Consider the following 15,382-nt stretch of genomic DNA (forward strand, 5'->3'; position numbering starts at 1 on the left):
TCGACTAAAGCACGCTCGACGAAACCGCGTAGCTGACGTCATCACAGGGCGACAACAGCGCGGAGACAGAAGCACGCTGTAAACGCTAAACCTAAAATTAACACCTAAACCTAAACCTAACCCCCCTAAACCTAATCCTAATCCTAAACCTAACCCTTAACCTAACCCTAAACCTAATCCTAACCCTTAACCTAACCCTAAACCTAACCCTTAACCTAACCCTAACCCTAAACCTAACCCTAAACCTAACCCTAAACCTAACCCTTACCTTAACTTGAATCGGCTTGCTTTCAAAGCGCTGTTTAAAGCGCCCTTCTTTCTCCACGCTCGCTCTTGTCGCCCTGTTGATGACGTCAGCGACGCGGTTTCATCAGGCGCGCTTTAGTCGAGCGCGGTTTTGTCGTGCCACGCAAAATACACCGATGGAGCTTCGGGAGTAGTTCACAAATTCTCCTGATCTGATCTGAAAAGGATAACAGGAATGGAGAACAGCCACATGCGAGAATGGGTTAAACCTGTCTCAATTGAAAGAATGTTTCAGTTGCTGAGTCATTTGTCTTTTTACCAGTTAATTAATAAAATGAATAAAAAATTAAAATACAATGTTAGTTTAATCATAAAGTATAGGATTTCAGGGCAGCTCTTTATTGGCGAAATGGTCTTGCCATTTGAGAAAATGAAGAGGTGCTGACATTTCCAGCAAATATTCAGCTGTGTTCATTGTCTCAGGCAGAATCACCCAGAAACCATTTTACCAACCATTTTGCTTTATTTATTCAGGGTCACGGTGTTACTATGACAGCATTTTTCAAATACAGGGACTGCATTATTTTTTTTGGGGGGGGCAGGGGGGAATAGTTAGGGTTGCAATTTACTAATTAAAAGGCTACCAAGGCCATATTATAGCAATAGCAATAGCAGTTAGACTTATATACCACTTCATAGGGCTTTCATCCCTCTCTAAGCAGTTTACAGAGTCAGCATATCGCCCCCACAGTCTGGGTCCTCATTTTACCCACCTCGGAAGGATGGAAGGCTGAGTCAACCCTGAGCCGGTGAGATTTGAACAGCCGAACTGCAGAACTGCAGTCAGCTGAAGTAGCCTGCAGTGCTGCATTTTAACCACCTCAGCTCTTTTATTATAGGGTCGCGGTGGCTAAGGTGCTGAGCTTGTCAATCAGAAAGGTTGGCAGTTTGGCGGTTTGAATCCCCAGCGCCGCGTAACGGAGCGAGCTCCCGTTACTTGTCCCAGCTTCTGCCAACCTGGCAGTTCGAAAGCACGTAAAAAAATGCAAGTAGAAAAATAGGGACCACCTTTGGTGGGAAGGTAACAGTGCTCCGTGCGGCTTTGGCATTTAGTCATGCCGGCCACATGACCATGGAGACGTCTTCCGACAGCACTAGCTATTCGGCTTGGAAACGGAGATGAGCACCGCCCCCTAGAGCTGGAGACGTCTAGCACACATGTGCGGGCAAACTTTTACCTTTACCTATCTTACAGCTGGGATACAGTTGTTTCTTATCCTTGGTAAAGATATAAGAAAATACAGCAAGAGTCAAGTTAAGAGAACTCTTAACTCTTAATAGCTTATTGACTTTGGAAGAATCCATTTCTTTGTTAGCTGGAAAATGAAGGCAGCGCTTCTTTTTTGGTGGAAGAGGCATGAATGTATGGCCTTCGTTTGGTGGTCCTTCTTGTTGAATCATTTTAGCTTCAGATGATAAACAAATGCCTCTTGGCACTCAAAAGATTTAGTCCCTGAGACTTCATGGTAGCTCCAGTATTATCAGTCCCTGCTTCAGACAATATATAGCAGTTAGACTTATATATTGCTCCATAGGGCTTTCAGCCCTCTCTAAGCGGTTTACAAAGTCAGCATATCGCCCCCACAGTCTGGGTCCTCATTTCACCCACCTCGGAAGGATGGAAGGCTGAGTCAACCCTGAGCTGGTGAGATTTGAAACGCTGAACTGCAGATAGCAGTCAGCTGAAGTGGCCTGCAGTACTGCACCCTAACCACTGCGCCACCTCGGCTCTCTTATATGTGACTATCCACTCAGGGCTAGGCTGTCACCAAGGTTTGGAGAGGGTTTTTTAAATTAAGTACTTTATATTATTTTTGTTTTATTGTTCAGCTTATTTTTACACAGTTAAGAATAGAATAACAAGAGTTGGAAGGGACCTTGGAGGTCTTCTAGTCCAACCCCTTGCTTAGTCAGGAAATCCTATACCACTTCAGACAAATGGTTATTCAGCATCTTCTTAAAAACTTCCAGTGTTGGAGCATTCACAACTTCTGCAGGCAAGTTGTTCCACTGGTTAATTGTTCTGACTGTCAGGAAATTTCTCCTTAGTTCTAAGTTGCTTCTGTCCTTGATTAGTTTTCACCCATTGCTTCTTGCCCTGCCCTCAGGCGCTTTGGAGAATAGCTTGACTCCCTCTTCTCTGTGGCAGCCCCTGAGATATTGGAGCACTGCTATCATGTCTCCCCTTGTCCTTCTCACACAATTAGTAGTGTGAGATCTTTGGATTAAGTACGTTTTTTCCACTGAAGCTGCATCATGCAAAGTTAATAATGTTAATATTCTAAAAAAAAAAATTACAGTTTGAAAAAAGAAACCACTAAGAACATTGAAAAGGACAGATTTACATCCATGTTGAGGTCCTTTCTGAAAGTAGAGAAGGAATAAAATGCACTTCCAAGAGGGATATGTATTAGAAGGCCAATACATTTGTCGTTCGGCCAAGCAGCCATTTCTGAAACTGCATCTGCAGAATAATAATGCTAATTAAATCCAATCAACCCCGAGGCATATAGTATTAAACAATACAAAAATTAGAAAAACTAACATCCAAAGGTCAGTTGTAATCTGCACATTGCCTTCATAACTTTGCAGATATTTCCCCCAAAGAATCTGTATTGCAGAAGATTCTCTTGTATTCCTTTGCCTTTTATTAAATCATCTTGGGCCATTATTTTTGTTCTGGCAGTATTGAAATGCCTAAAACACTTGCTTGATATCATGACAGTCATTTGAAACAGTTTTGTTCCTAGCCCATCTGTCTGGGCAGGCAACTATTTAACATGTAACAAGGGACAGTTCTGATGCTTTCCCACAGAATTTGAAAAAATGTATTTGAAATCTGGGTTTATGTCAGGGGTCGGCAACCTTAAACACTCGAAGAGCCACAAAGGTCCTAACTGGAAAGCCCCCCTTTCATTTCTGGAGCCAGCCAGAAGTCTGGATCCCCCACCACAGAGTCTCTTTCTAGCGCTTCTTTTTCCTCTGCATGTCCTAACTGAAAGCCCCATCAATTGTGGAGCCCACCGTTGACAGGGAGCCGCAGCAGAGGGATGAAAGAGCCACATGCGGCTCCAGAGCCGCGAGTTCGTGACCCCTGGTTTAGGTTAATGTTATAGTACAGAAAGAACAGCCCAGTCGGAGTTGTGTCTATCTGGGAAGTGTGAACAAAAGGGGCACGTAGGATCTTGCTGGATCTGGAGATAGCCATGTTGCATTAGCTGGCATTTCAATGCCATTTTACATCATTATGTTTTTTAAGTGTTGCATTTCAGATGGTTAAGCAATAATAGTTGAAGGGTGTTTTCTTTTATTGAAAAATGTAGCAATGTGCAGAATTTTTGGTAGCAGAACCTATCTGGGCACAGTCCTCCAGAACATTAAAGAAGGGCTGGTTGAAATAAAAATAGCTTTTAAAACTGAATATCATAGGCATGGAATGTTTGGCTTTATATGGTCCAAGAGTGTGATTTTTCTTCCCTATTTTTAAACGCAAAGGATTTTCAGTTACATATAAATTATAGGTTTCGATTAAAAATGTCACTTGAAAATATGGGCAGCTGCTGCGGCAAGATAGTATGTGCACCATTTTTTTGGTTTTAAGCTAGCATTATAGGCTTGACTTTCCTCTTAAAAGTTACAAATTTGACAGAGCTTCAAAGAAACCTCTTCATATCTAAAGTTGCCTTCATCTAGGAGATGAAAAACAATTAATTGTTCTGAACTATCACGATGAATCATTCTTTCCAAGTGTTCGGTTAACCTCGAATTATTATTAACATCACTCTTTCCAAATTGAAATAACCCTAACTGAACCAAAGACATAAACCTAGATTATCCTTATAGATGATATACCCTTGTTGAAAGCCACATGCAGTTTCTGTGTGAGCAGTCAGGTGTTATTTTTTGGGTGGTGATGAGAGGCATCACGACAGAAACCCAATATTTTTACTGTTGCCTTTGTTACACATTTTGTGTTATATTTGTGCTGATAAATAAATAAAGGGAGACTAGTATAGATCTATTTCAAGCTATTTAGCTCTCATCAGCTAGCCATACCCTTACTGGGATTCGAACCTGTGTTATATTACATCTTAGGCAAATGTCTTAGCCATTAAGCCACAAGTTCTCCTCCTTATCAGCTGAAGCCAGGGAAGAAGGTATATATTTAGTGTCACAACCCCTGGCAACGGTAAAAATATTGGGTTTCTGTCGTGATGGACTCTTGTGAGGAGCCGATTGACAGATAATGGAAGCTGTTAGCTTCGTCCCATAATTGGGGCTTACCAGGGGTTGTGACACTAAATATATACCTTCTTCCCTGGCTTCAGCTTAAACTCCGCTGAAGATGTTACCTAGCCTGGTATCAAAACGTATGAAAACCAACCCACAAGGTTGGAGAACAAACCTTCACCCTCCTCTAGACCGATTAGATCCCACAGATTAGGCCTCCTCCAAATTCCATCCGCCGGCCAGTGTCGACTGGCGACTACCCGGAGGAGAGCCTTCTCTGTGGCCGCTCCGACCCTCTGGAATGAACTCCCCGTGGAGATTCGAATCCTCACCACCCTCCAGGCCTTCCGCAAAGCCCTTAAAACCTGGCTATTCCGATAGGCCTGGGGCTAAAAAGCTTCTGCCCCCTTCTCGAATGGTATGACTCTTGTGTGTTTTAAATTATGTATTGTTGCGTGTCGTTTTAATTTTTGTCTGTATCTCTCTCCCTTGGTTGAGTTGTGAGCCGCCCTGAGTCCCCTTCGGGGGGAAAGGGCGGCATATAAATAAAACATTCAACATTCAACATTTCTAGCCTTGTGTCCTGTTCCACAGGACTTATAAAGGTGACAGAAGGATCATAAGAAAAAGCAATTGCCCCTGAGCCTGGAAAAGGAGAAAGACATCTCTTTTAAAGCTGCTGCCACCTCTGTGTCTATCAAGATGTCTGATGGTACCAAAACCCCAAAGTAGCTTTGACCAGAAGCAGAGCTATTACATGTATTAGTTCTAAATCTTGGCTGAGCCATGAGAAAAGGAGACCAATTTTCCTTAAACTTCTCTATAACTTTCCTCTTGTGCTCTTTTTTTCTGAGTTAAATGGGTTTTTACAGAGGAGCCCTTATAATCTGATAGTTTGGGATCCATTTTTTGTTTTCTCCAGGATTGGACATGCTCCGAGTGATTGATTGATTGATTGATTATATTTGTATGCTGCCCTTTTCCCCCGAAGGGGACTCAGGGCGGCTCACAATTCAAATCAGGGAAGAGGGGTACAGACAAAAAACAAATCTAATCAGTCTAGTGGAGGTGATTGGCAGCAGGCAGTCTCTCAAGTACCCAGGTCCAATACCATGAAGGGCTTTATAAGTGACGACTAGCGCCTTGAAGCGTATCCGGAGACCACCTATAACTTCTGTAAAATAGGAAAGTATTTGCCGTTCTATTTTTTCCATCTTTCTTGTAATATTTGTATTTATTAGTTTGTCAAACATGTACAAGATAACAGGTATTAATATAAACATGGATATAAATGAAAGAAATGAGTATAAATAAATGGGGGAGAGTAGGACAGGTATGTTAGGCACGCTTATGCGCTTACGCACGCCTCCTTTACGGACCTCTCAGGAATGGGGTGAGGTCCACGGTAGACAATTTAAGGTTAAAGTTATGGAGGTTTGAGGATGTCACAACGGAGTCAGGTAGAGCATTCCAGGCATCGACCACTCTGTTGCTGAAGTCGTATTTTCTGCAATCGAGTTTGGAGCGGTTTACTTTGAGTTTGTATCGATTGTTTGCCCGCGTATACTGAGGTTGAAGTTGTAGATGTCATTGACAGGTAAGACGTGATAGCAGACAATTTTGTGTACTGTGCTTAGATCAGTGATCCCCAACCCCCGGTCCGCGGACCGGTGCCGGGCCGTGGAGTACCTGGCACCGGGCCGCGCAGCGGCCGGGGGCCATGATCGCTGCAGCGGCCGGGGGCCATGATCGCTGCAGCAGCCGGGGGCCATGATCGCTGCAGCGGCTGGGGGCCATAGTTTCTTTCTGTATGCAAATTAGGGCTAACTGGCACAAGGGGTGTTACTGGACCGCTGGTGGCACTCTGACGTCACCAGAGGCCCACCACCCCCCTGTGTCCAGCGCTGCCCTTCTTATTCCTTTTCAGCGCTTCAGCGCTGGCCGATTCCTGAAAAAAACCTAAGAGCGCCTGCGCAGCTACGTAGGGCTAGCGTAGACAGCGCTAGTAGCGTAGCCTTGCACTTTATATTTATGTAATTGTATTTTATTTTGTAAGGCATGTTTAAATACAATAAAATAAAAGTTGTTTAATCAAAACAATCTGATATATAAACAATCAATGTGTCGTCGCGAACAACGCCCCCACACCCCTGCGCGCGCTCAGCGGGCCACGGTAAAATTATCGAAGGCTGACTGGTCCGCGGCGATAAAAAGGTTGGGGACCACTGGCTTAGATCATACCGTAGGCGGCACGGTTCCAGATTGTCCAAGCCCGAAATTTCAAGCCTGGTGGCATAGGGAATGCTATTGCGAATAGAGGAGTGGAGGACTCTTCTCGTGAAGTACCTCTGGGCCCGCTCAATCATATTAATGTCCGATGTACGGCGTGTATTCGAGAATTGGTCTGGCAAAGGTTTTGTATGATCGGCAGTTTTGCCTTTTCTGTAATTGCTTTGCCACACTTAATAATGATTTCTTCTCCCCAAGTTTTGAGTTGGCCAGACATACAGAGGCTGAAAGTTTTTTTCTAGCTTACTTTAAGTAAGGAAAATACAATCCTAAGAAACAATTAAAAAAAATACCAAAAGGGTTCTTTTGAATGGTGCAAATTAGCATTACATTTCACTCTACGGTATTATTAAGATTGTAGTTTAAGCCAGAGACATGAATTTGGGCTGCCTTCTCTCCTGTATTTGCAGAGAGCATCCAGTATTTTTTTTGGGGGGGGGAACAGTCAGTTTATCATACCATTAAACAGGTTCATCGTAATTCTGCATTGTGTTCCTGTTTTTTAAGGAACCCAAAGCGAATGGGTCAAATTGGAGCTACAGTGATTGCCATGTTTTATTTTCTTTTGTTGCATTTGGCAACAAACAGGCTCCTGTTTGTCGTAACTATGGAAACTTCAGAAGCACCCTTTTAAATGCAGCATATACAATAAAGGGCTTAAAGTGTTGGTTGGATTATAGACTTCAGAATATGTCCAATCTTCTATCTCTCTTTTGAAAAAGAACAAGAGGGTAATGTGAATATTAACCGAGGGCTTTGTTTAATCTCCTGTGACACTTGTGTCTTATGTGCCATCCAGAGGTCTCTGGCTCACGGCTCACGCAGTGGATTAAGGAAAACCATGCATATTCATGGCATTGAATTGGAAAGTTGCACAAGAAAAGAAAGAATGAAAGCTATAAACCCACTACAACACCCCAATCCTTTTTTTTAAAAAAAGAAACTTGGCAAATTTCTTTGGCGTAAGCTAAAGAGAATATAACATGAACAGATAGCCTATTCCCTACGTTTTCTATTGTTAGCATCTATATTATTTCACAATATTACTCACAGTGCCCTTGAGTTAGGATTTCGGGCTTTACAAATATTCAGAAGGTTTTTCTTAATTATAGGACTAGTTTACACGGGTTATTTTTACTTTATGCTGTGTAGTGGCAATATATGGCGTTTTGCAATTTCTGGCTAAATGATGGCACTTTGAGTGATTGTTATGAAGAAGGATCAATTCATGTATATCTAAAACTGATTTATAATCCAATTTTAAGTGTAATTGAAATAATATGCTCCTCATTATGATGCTCCTTGTATGCCTTTTTAAGTAGGATCTAAGTCGACATTGAAGCAGTAAGAGCCTATATTAGATGTTGGTGAGAGATTTATCTCTTATTTCTTGTTTAATAATCATTGACGTTATATAAATGGAAATTCAGTGTGCATTAAATCACCTGTTTGACATATACCTTATTATCTCGGCTAATGTTCTCTCATTTTAAATTAAAGATGACAGTACTAATATTGCAACTATTGTCAATAGTGACTTGTTGAAAAAGTCACAATAAAAGATCATTCTGAAAGCTGTACTCAAGCCAGTGAAATAATGGCAGTGAATGCTCAGAGGATTAGTAGTAACTGTGAGAGGGATCTTGGAGTCCTGGTGGAGCTAGCCGTGTGCAGCAGCTGCCAAAAAAGCCAACACAGTTCTAGGCTACATAAACAGAGGGGTAGAATCAAGATCACGTGAAGTGTTAATACCACTTTATAAGGCCTTGATAAGGCCACACTTGGAATACTGCATCCAGTTTTGGTCACCGCGATGTAGAAAAGATGTAGAAACTCTAGAAAGAGTGCAGAGAAGAGCAACAAAGATGATTAGGGGACTGGAGTCTAAAACACATGAAGAACGGTTGCAGGAACTGGGTATGCCTAGTTTAATGAAAAGAAGGACTAGGGGAGACATGATAACAGTGTTCCAATATCTCAGGGGCTGACACAAAGAAGAGGGAGTCAAGCTATTCTCCAAAGCATCTGAGGGCAGGACAAGAAGCAATGGATGGAAACTAATCAAGGAGAGAAGCAACTTAGAACTGAGGAGAAATTTCCTGACAGTTAGAATAATTAATCAGGGGAACAATTTGCCTCCAGAAGTTGTGAATGCCCCAACACTGGAAGTCTTTAAGAAGATGTTGGATAGCCATTTGTCTGAAATGGTATAGGGTTTCCTGCCTAGGCAGGGGGTTAGACTAGAAGACCTCCAAGGTCCCTTCCAACTCTGCTATTGTATTGATTAGGATTGAAATATGTGGGAGTCTAGAAGAGAGTATTTGTAGCTCAGAGTTGAACTCTGGGTCCTTGGTACACTCTGAGCTTGGTTGTTTTTTTTACAGACGTTTCATTACCCAACTAGGTAACACCATCAGTATTAAGGTAATGAAATGCTTGCAAGAAAACAGCCAAGCTCAGAGAGTACCCAAATTGGACTCTTTCCCCCATCTTGGATTTCAGTGATGACTCTTTCTTGAAAATCTATCTCATCATCAAATCTTTATTATGGTCATGGACCAGCACAAATAAATTTATTTAAAAACTCTTCCTCTGAATTGCTAAATGATTTGCCGAGCTATTCTTAAATTATGTTAGACATAATCACTGAAATGCAATTGACTTTCTCTCAAGTGATTTCTCATCCATTCTATTTTTTTTTTACTATGTGCCACATCAGATTGGCGTTATTCAGTTTTTAAGGTGAACTGCATTCTCAATTTATTGCAAGAAATGGTGCTAATCTCTCACGACCAAACCAAAAGCCCTTGTGCCACTTTTAAAAAAAATCTATCTAAAAAAATTAGATAGATTAATAGCTCAACATTAAAGTTTTGAAGGCGCTAAAAACTATTTCTCTTTGTCTGTAAACAAATTATTTATATTTCACTGATATTCTGCTCTTGGAATACAGGAAACAAACCCAATAAATAAATAGTCTCATTCGTTCAAAGATCCAACTTTGTTCTAACTTGGATTTGTCAGATTTACAAGCAACATTCACCATCCACGTTCTCCAAAATTTCTATAGGTTTTATCCTAATTTTAGTTGGCATTCTTGCCCCACCCAGGCAGCCTTGCTTTCCTAAGTCTCCCTGCGGGCAAATGGCCATATGAAACTTTGCAAGAAAATATGAAGGCTCCGAGTGAATTATGCATAGCTTTCTCCTAGATGTGAAGCTACACGTAGCAAATAATTGGTGCCCTACAGGCATTGTGCTTTGTGAGTCAGAATTCCTTCTTCTGTCGGTGCATTGAGAGCAATTATATTTTGTGACATAACATTTCCCCTTCCAGCGTTTCCGTAAGTAGTTTTAATGGATATGTTCAGAAAATAGTTTCTATCGATGATAATGGAAATGATTAAACCTCTGTCTAATGTTTGCCTTCAACTTTGCTCAGAGGGGACCACCATGAAAGGATTGTTCAAGGCTATCTTGCTTCTTAGCATCCTGAGTCTTGATATTAAAAAAAAAACCACTCATATTTTACATATTTTATTTTACAGGAATATGTTTCAAGCTATAACTAAGCATTCATACAAAGTAGAACCAATGTAATAAACAGAGGCTTAGAATCCAAATCACGTGAAGTATTAGTATCGTGGGTACTAAGGGATGCGGTGGCTCAGGGGCTAAGATGCTGAGTGTGTCGATCAGAAGGTCAGCAGTTCAGCGGTTCGCATCCCTAATGCCGCGTAACAGACGGAGCTCCCATTACTTTTCCCAGCTTCTGCCAACCTAGCAGTTCGAAAGCATGTAAAAATGCAAGTAGAAAAATAGGGACCACCTTAGTGGGAAGGTAACAGCATTCCGTGAGCCTTCGGCGTTGAGTCATGCTGGCCACATGATCACGGAGACGTCTTCGGAGAGCGCTGGCTCTTTGACTTTGAAATGGAGATGAGCACCCTACGTAAAGTTGGGAACGACTAGCACATACATGAGAGGGGAACCTTTACCTTTATATATCCTTAGTAAGACCATACCTAGAATACAGCACCCAGTTTTGGTTACCACATTACAAAAAAGATGTTGAGACTTTGGAAAAAGTGCAGAGAAGAAGAACTAAGATGATTAAGGGCCTGGAGACTAAAACTTATGAAGAACGGTTGCAGGAATTGGGTCTGGCCAGTAAGAGAGAAAAGAAGGACTAGGGTTGACATGATGGAAGCATTCCAGTATTTGAGGGGCTGCTACATAGAAGAGGGGGACAGTTTATTTTTCAAAGCACCAGAAGGCAAGACAAACAACGGATGGAAACTAATCAAGGAGAGAAGCAACCTTGAATTAAAGAGAAACTTCCTAACAGTGAGGACAGTTAACCATTGGAATAGCTTGCCTTCAGATGTTGTGGGTGCTTTTTAAGAAAAGACTGGACAGTCAACTGTCTGAAAAGGGATAGGGTCTCCTGATTAAACAAGAGGTTTGACTAGAAGACCTCCAAGGTTCCTTCCAGCTCTATTCTGATTGAAATGATGCAGAGTAAGAGGAAAAAGCCATTAAATTTTAAGAGGAAAAAACACTTATCTACATCTGGGTTTATTGTTCTGCAGCTGTGATCTTGCAGACATTTAAAGTAAATCGTGTTTAAGTAGAGTGGTGTTTACATTTCTGTTGACATATATAGGATCATGCTCTAAAGTCTCTCTTCATTTTGGGCTCTGGAGGGTTAGCATAAACTTTGACATCCTTCTAGTAGCTTGTGCTTAAATCGATCCTTTAAAGATACGGAGGGATTCCTGTTTCCTAAAGGTTTTCTTTTATGGCTACATATATGTATATATAAATATATGATATTGATCTGAATTCTGCAATGCACCTTTTCAGAGCTGGCCTACCTGTGCTCAAATCAGCCTCTAATTCTAACCTTTTGGGGTGTCCCCCCCCCAACACAAGCGAATGAGTTTTTAAAAAAAACAGTTGAAATAAATAATACTTGCTTTCTATTATTCTACTCTGCATTTTCTATTGTGGGAAAATGGGATTCGGGTTAATGTCAGGGTTCCAAATAGCATCCAAAATTAAATCAGAGTCCGAGGCAAAGTATTGCTCAAAGTTCCAATTTATTAAGAGAGCCATGTTGGCACATCTGGGAAAACCCAAATCTGAAAGCTTCCCGGTTTTCCCCACCCAGTTGAAAGTTCATGATCTTGCCCCCACACCCACAAGCCCATCCCATGGTCCAATCTCCCACTGCCATGCTGGCAGTTCCACCCATCCAGTTCTGGTCAGGTGCAGAGGTGCAGAGATAAAGGATGACCTTGACATTCTAGAAAATATAAAGCCCTTCATGGTATTGGACCTGGGTACTTGAGAGACCGCCTGCTGCCAATTACCTCCAATAGACCGATTAGATCCCACAGATTAGGCCTCCTCCGAATTCCATCCGCCGGCCAGTGTCGACTGGCGACTACCCGGAGGAGAGCCTTCTCTGTGGCTGCTCCGACCCTCTGGAACGAACTCCCCGTGGAGATTCGAACCCTCACCACCCTCCAGGCCTTCCGCAAAGCCCTTAAAACCTGGCTGTTCCGACAGGCCTGGGGCTAAAGAGCTGTTGCCCCCGTCTCGAATGGTATGACTGTTGTGTGTTTTAAATTATGCATTGTTATGTGTCGTTTTTTAATTTTTTGTCTGTATCCCCCTTCCCTGGTTTGAGTTGTGAGCCGCCCTGAGTCCCCTTCGGGGGAAAAGGGCGGCATATAAATATAATAAACAAACAAATATAATAAACAAACAAAGAATTTTGTTGTAGCTACATAGCATCTAACTCCGTACAATCCCCCCTCACATTTTCCCACAATAGAAAATGCAGAGTAGAATAATAGAAAGTGTGGCAGGCCAAAGATCCAAAAGAAAAGATGGCTGCAGGCCTGTCAGGGTGCATGTATTTTATTCTTTCCTCCATATTTAGACTTCAGCTTACACCAAAATGAGCTTACAGAAATTCCTTGACACTGTTGAACAGTTATAAACCAGTGGGCGGTTTACGCCATCCGTAACCTGACAGAAGAAAACGAGAGGAACCAGGAATTCATTGCCCGGATGGAACAGCACGGCCCTGCGGATAATCCGGTCCTTGAGAGCCTGGGGCTGAAAATCGAGTCGAGAGATCAGAAGCTGATTCTAAAATCTGTGAAACAGATGCCAGATCCATAAGTTGCTACCTGCAAAAGACTTTTCCTCTCCCGTAAAGGAAACATATTTTGTTCTAGATGCGAGATCAATAAAAGATCAAACGAATTTTTAAATAGTGTTTTGGGGCCTTTTTTTTGTTTAAAAAATAAATCAAAAAGAATCCATTGGTATTATGGGAGTCTTGGAGTCAAGAAACATGGAAATTGCGGTTTGCTTCTGAAACATCTATTTGCAACTATAGGCTTTACAGCGTCCATCACTCAGTCGTTTTCTGTAGTCAGGAGAGATTCTATTGGTAACACAATACAATTTGTGATTGATGTGGTGCTTGCAACTCCATAACCACTCTCTTCTTTCCCTTCCTTTCCCCTCTTCCCTCTTCTCAAATTAATCCTACATTGGCTGAGACACACTGTGCTTCCAATGAAGGGAGCTGCAACTTTCTAAGGCTTCTGCCTTTTAATAAAATGTGTTATTGGCTGCAATTTTGGCTGCAAGAGATTAACTCTGCTGTACTCCTACAATCGGGACACGGTCGCTTAATGGCTAAGATGTTGACCTTGTCGATCAGAAAGGTCGGCAGTTGGGTGGTTCGAATCCCTGGCGCCGCGTAATGGAGTGAGCTCCCGTTACTTGTCCCAGCTTCTGCCAACCTAGCAGTTCGAAAGCATGTAAAAATGCAAGTAGAAAAATAGGAACCATCTTTAGTGGGAAGGTAACAGCGTTCCATGCACCTTCGGCATTGAGTCATCCCGGCCACATGACCGTGGAGACATCTTCGGACAGCGCTGGCTCTTCGGCTTTGAAAGGGAGATGAACACTACCCCCTACAGTGGGGAACAGCTAGCACATATGTGCAAGGGGAACCTTTACCTTTTACTCCTACAGTGCTCACTCAGTGAGGGAGAAATATGGACACAAATGAAGACCTCTTCATCTCTTCCAGTGTGAACAAAGTTACACCTAAATGAAAATTGTACCAGATCTACAAGTGTTTGTGGCCTGCATTTAAGTACTTGCTCGAGAAAAATATTTGCATTTAACTCCTATGTAAGTTTCCCCCAAGTCTTTTTTGAGCGAATGGGAGACCCTACATGCCCAAAACACAAGCTCTCATTTTGCAAAAGATTTAGAAACAGAAATAAAGGCCATTAGATTCACTCATCGATTTTTTTCTTTCGTGGCCATTTGGACGAGTCGAAAAAGCGGCTGCCCGAAGGGATGAAATACGCTCTGGTTCCTTTTGCCGCCAACTATTTCTCAGTACTTGTTTGACAAATGCAAAAAAAGCGTATTTTTTTAAAAAAAGACAGAACAGCAATAAGTACCACTTGCATTTGGGGAGCATTATTTATCTTTTCCGAAGGGAATTAAGTGCCGAAACTGTGTTGCGGCAGGCAGGCAGCTTGGGGGCCTTATCTGTTTTTTAGAGAACTGGATGCTTGTTTGAATTTTATTAGTTTCCTTGGTAAGGAAGCCCACTTCCCCTTTTCTTAATTTTTGCTTCTCATGGGCTGTTTCTGAACTCTGGAAGTCTTAAGTGGTAGTTTCTCACTGTGATTAATTCTACCCGTTTCTTTTCGCCCCCTGCCTTTCCAAAACATTGACAAAACCCATTTCCAGTTAATTAATTCAAGAGAGCTAGAAGAATGGAAGCTGCCCCTTTCTTAGTTTGGAGACCCTCCTGTATTGTTACTGAACTGAGCCACTTTGGAAGGAGGGGTGGTGGTGGAAATGAATTGGGGTGAGAGAGGCAGCAGTCAATTAACTTCCCATGCCCCCAAACTGTTTGCCTCTAGAGTTTTGTGTATATGTGTGTGTGTTGCTTTTGATTTTAACTGATTTCATATATCCAATTTTGTGATTTTCATATATCCAATTGTGTTGCTCAAAATACAGGAGGTCAAGTCTTATTCAAGATAAGGGTTATTTCAAGACACTAGTTTTTCTCCGTTGTCCTCATTCTATCTAAACTAGGATGGACATACACGTTATAAAACATAGTTCCTTTTAAATGGATACACTGCTGGTTTAAAATTGTCCTCTTGCAAATATTCCTTCACTCCCCTAAGTAAAACAGAAAAGAAATCTGGTTTAACAAAATAGATGTACATTTCTTGAAGAATGGTGCGTTTTCAAAGAAATGAGTGGTAGAATGAAATTTGGAGTATGTGCAACAAATGATAAATTAACAACGGAAATTAAATTTAAAAGGATGATTAAGGCAAACAATTATAATGAAATGTGGGGGGAGGATTTTATAAAATCAGTGTTGGTGGAAGGCAGAGGGAATAAACCTACTCAAGAATATATGTTGTTTTGGAGGGGTTAAGGACACGATTGGAATATATTGTATATCTTTTAGTTGTTATAGACGAAGAAAT

General features: G+C 41.7%; 1 protein-coding gene across 1 annotated transcript in view; it reads left to right on the forward strand.

Moving 5' to 3' along the window:
* Positions 1-13,113, forward strand: part of ATXN10 (ataxin 10) — a 78,698-nt gene extending 65,585 nt beyond the window's left edge. Inside the window, exon 11 of the mRNA XM_032221989.1 lies at positions 12,829-13,113. Within this exon, the coding sequence (XP_032077880.1) occupies positions 12,829-13,019 (191 nt within the window). The 3' untranslated portion in view covers positions 13,020-13,113. The remainder of the gene's footprint in view (positions 1-12,828) is intronic.
* The last annotated feature ends 2,269 nt before the right edge of the window (positions 13,114-15,382 follow it).

This window comes from Thamnophis elegans, chromosome 7 (assembly GCF_009769535.1).
Source record: "Thamnophis elegans isolate rThaEle1 chromosome 7, rThaEle1.pri, whole genome shotgun sequence".
Lineage (NCBI taxonomy): Eukaryota > Metazoa > Chordata > Lepidosauria > Squamata > Colubridae > Thamnophis > Thamnophis elegans.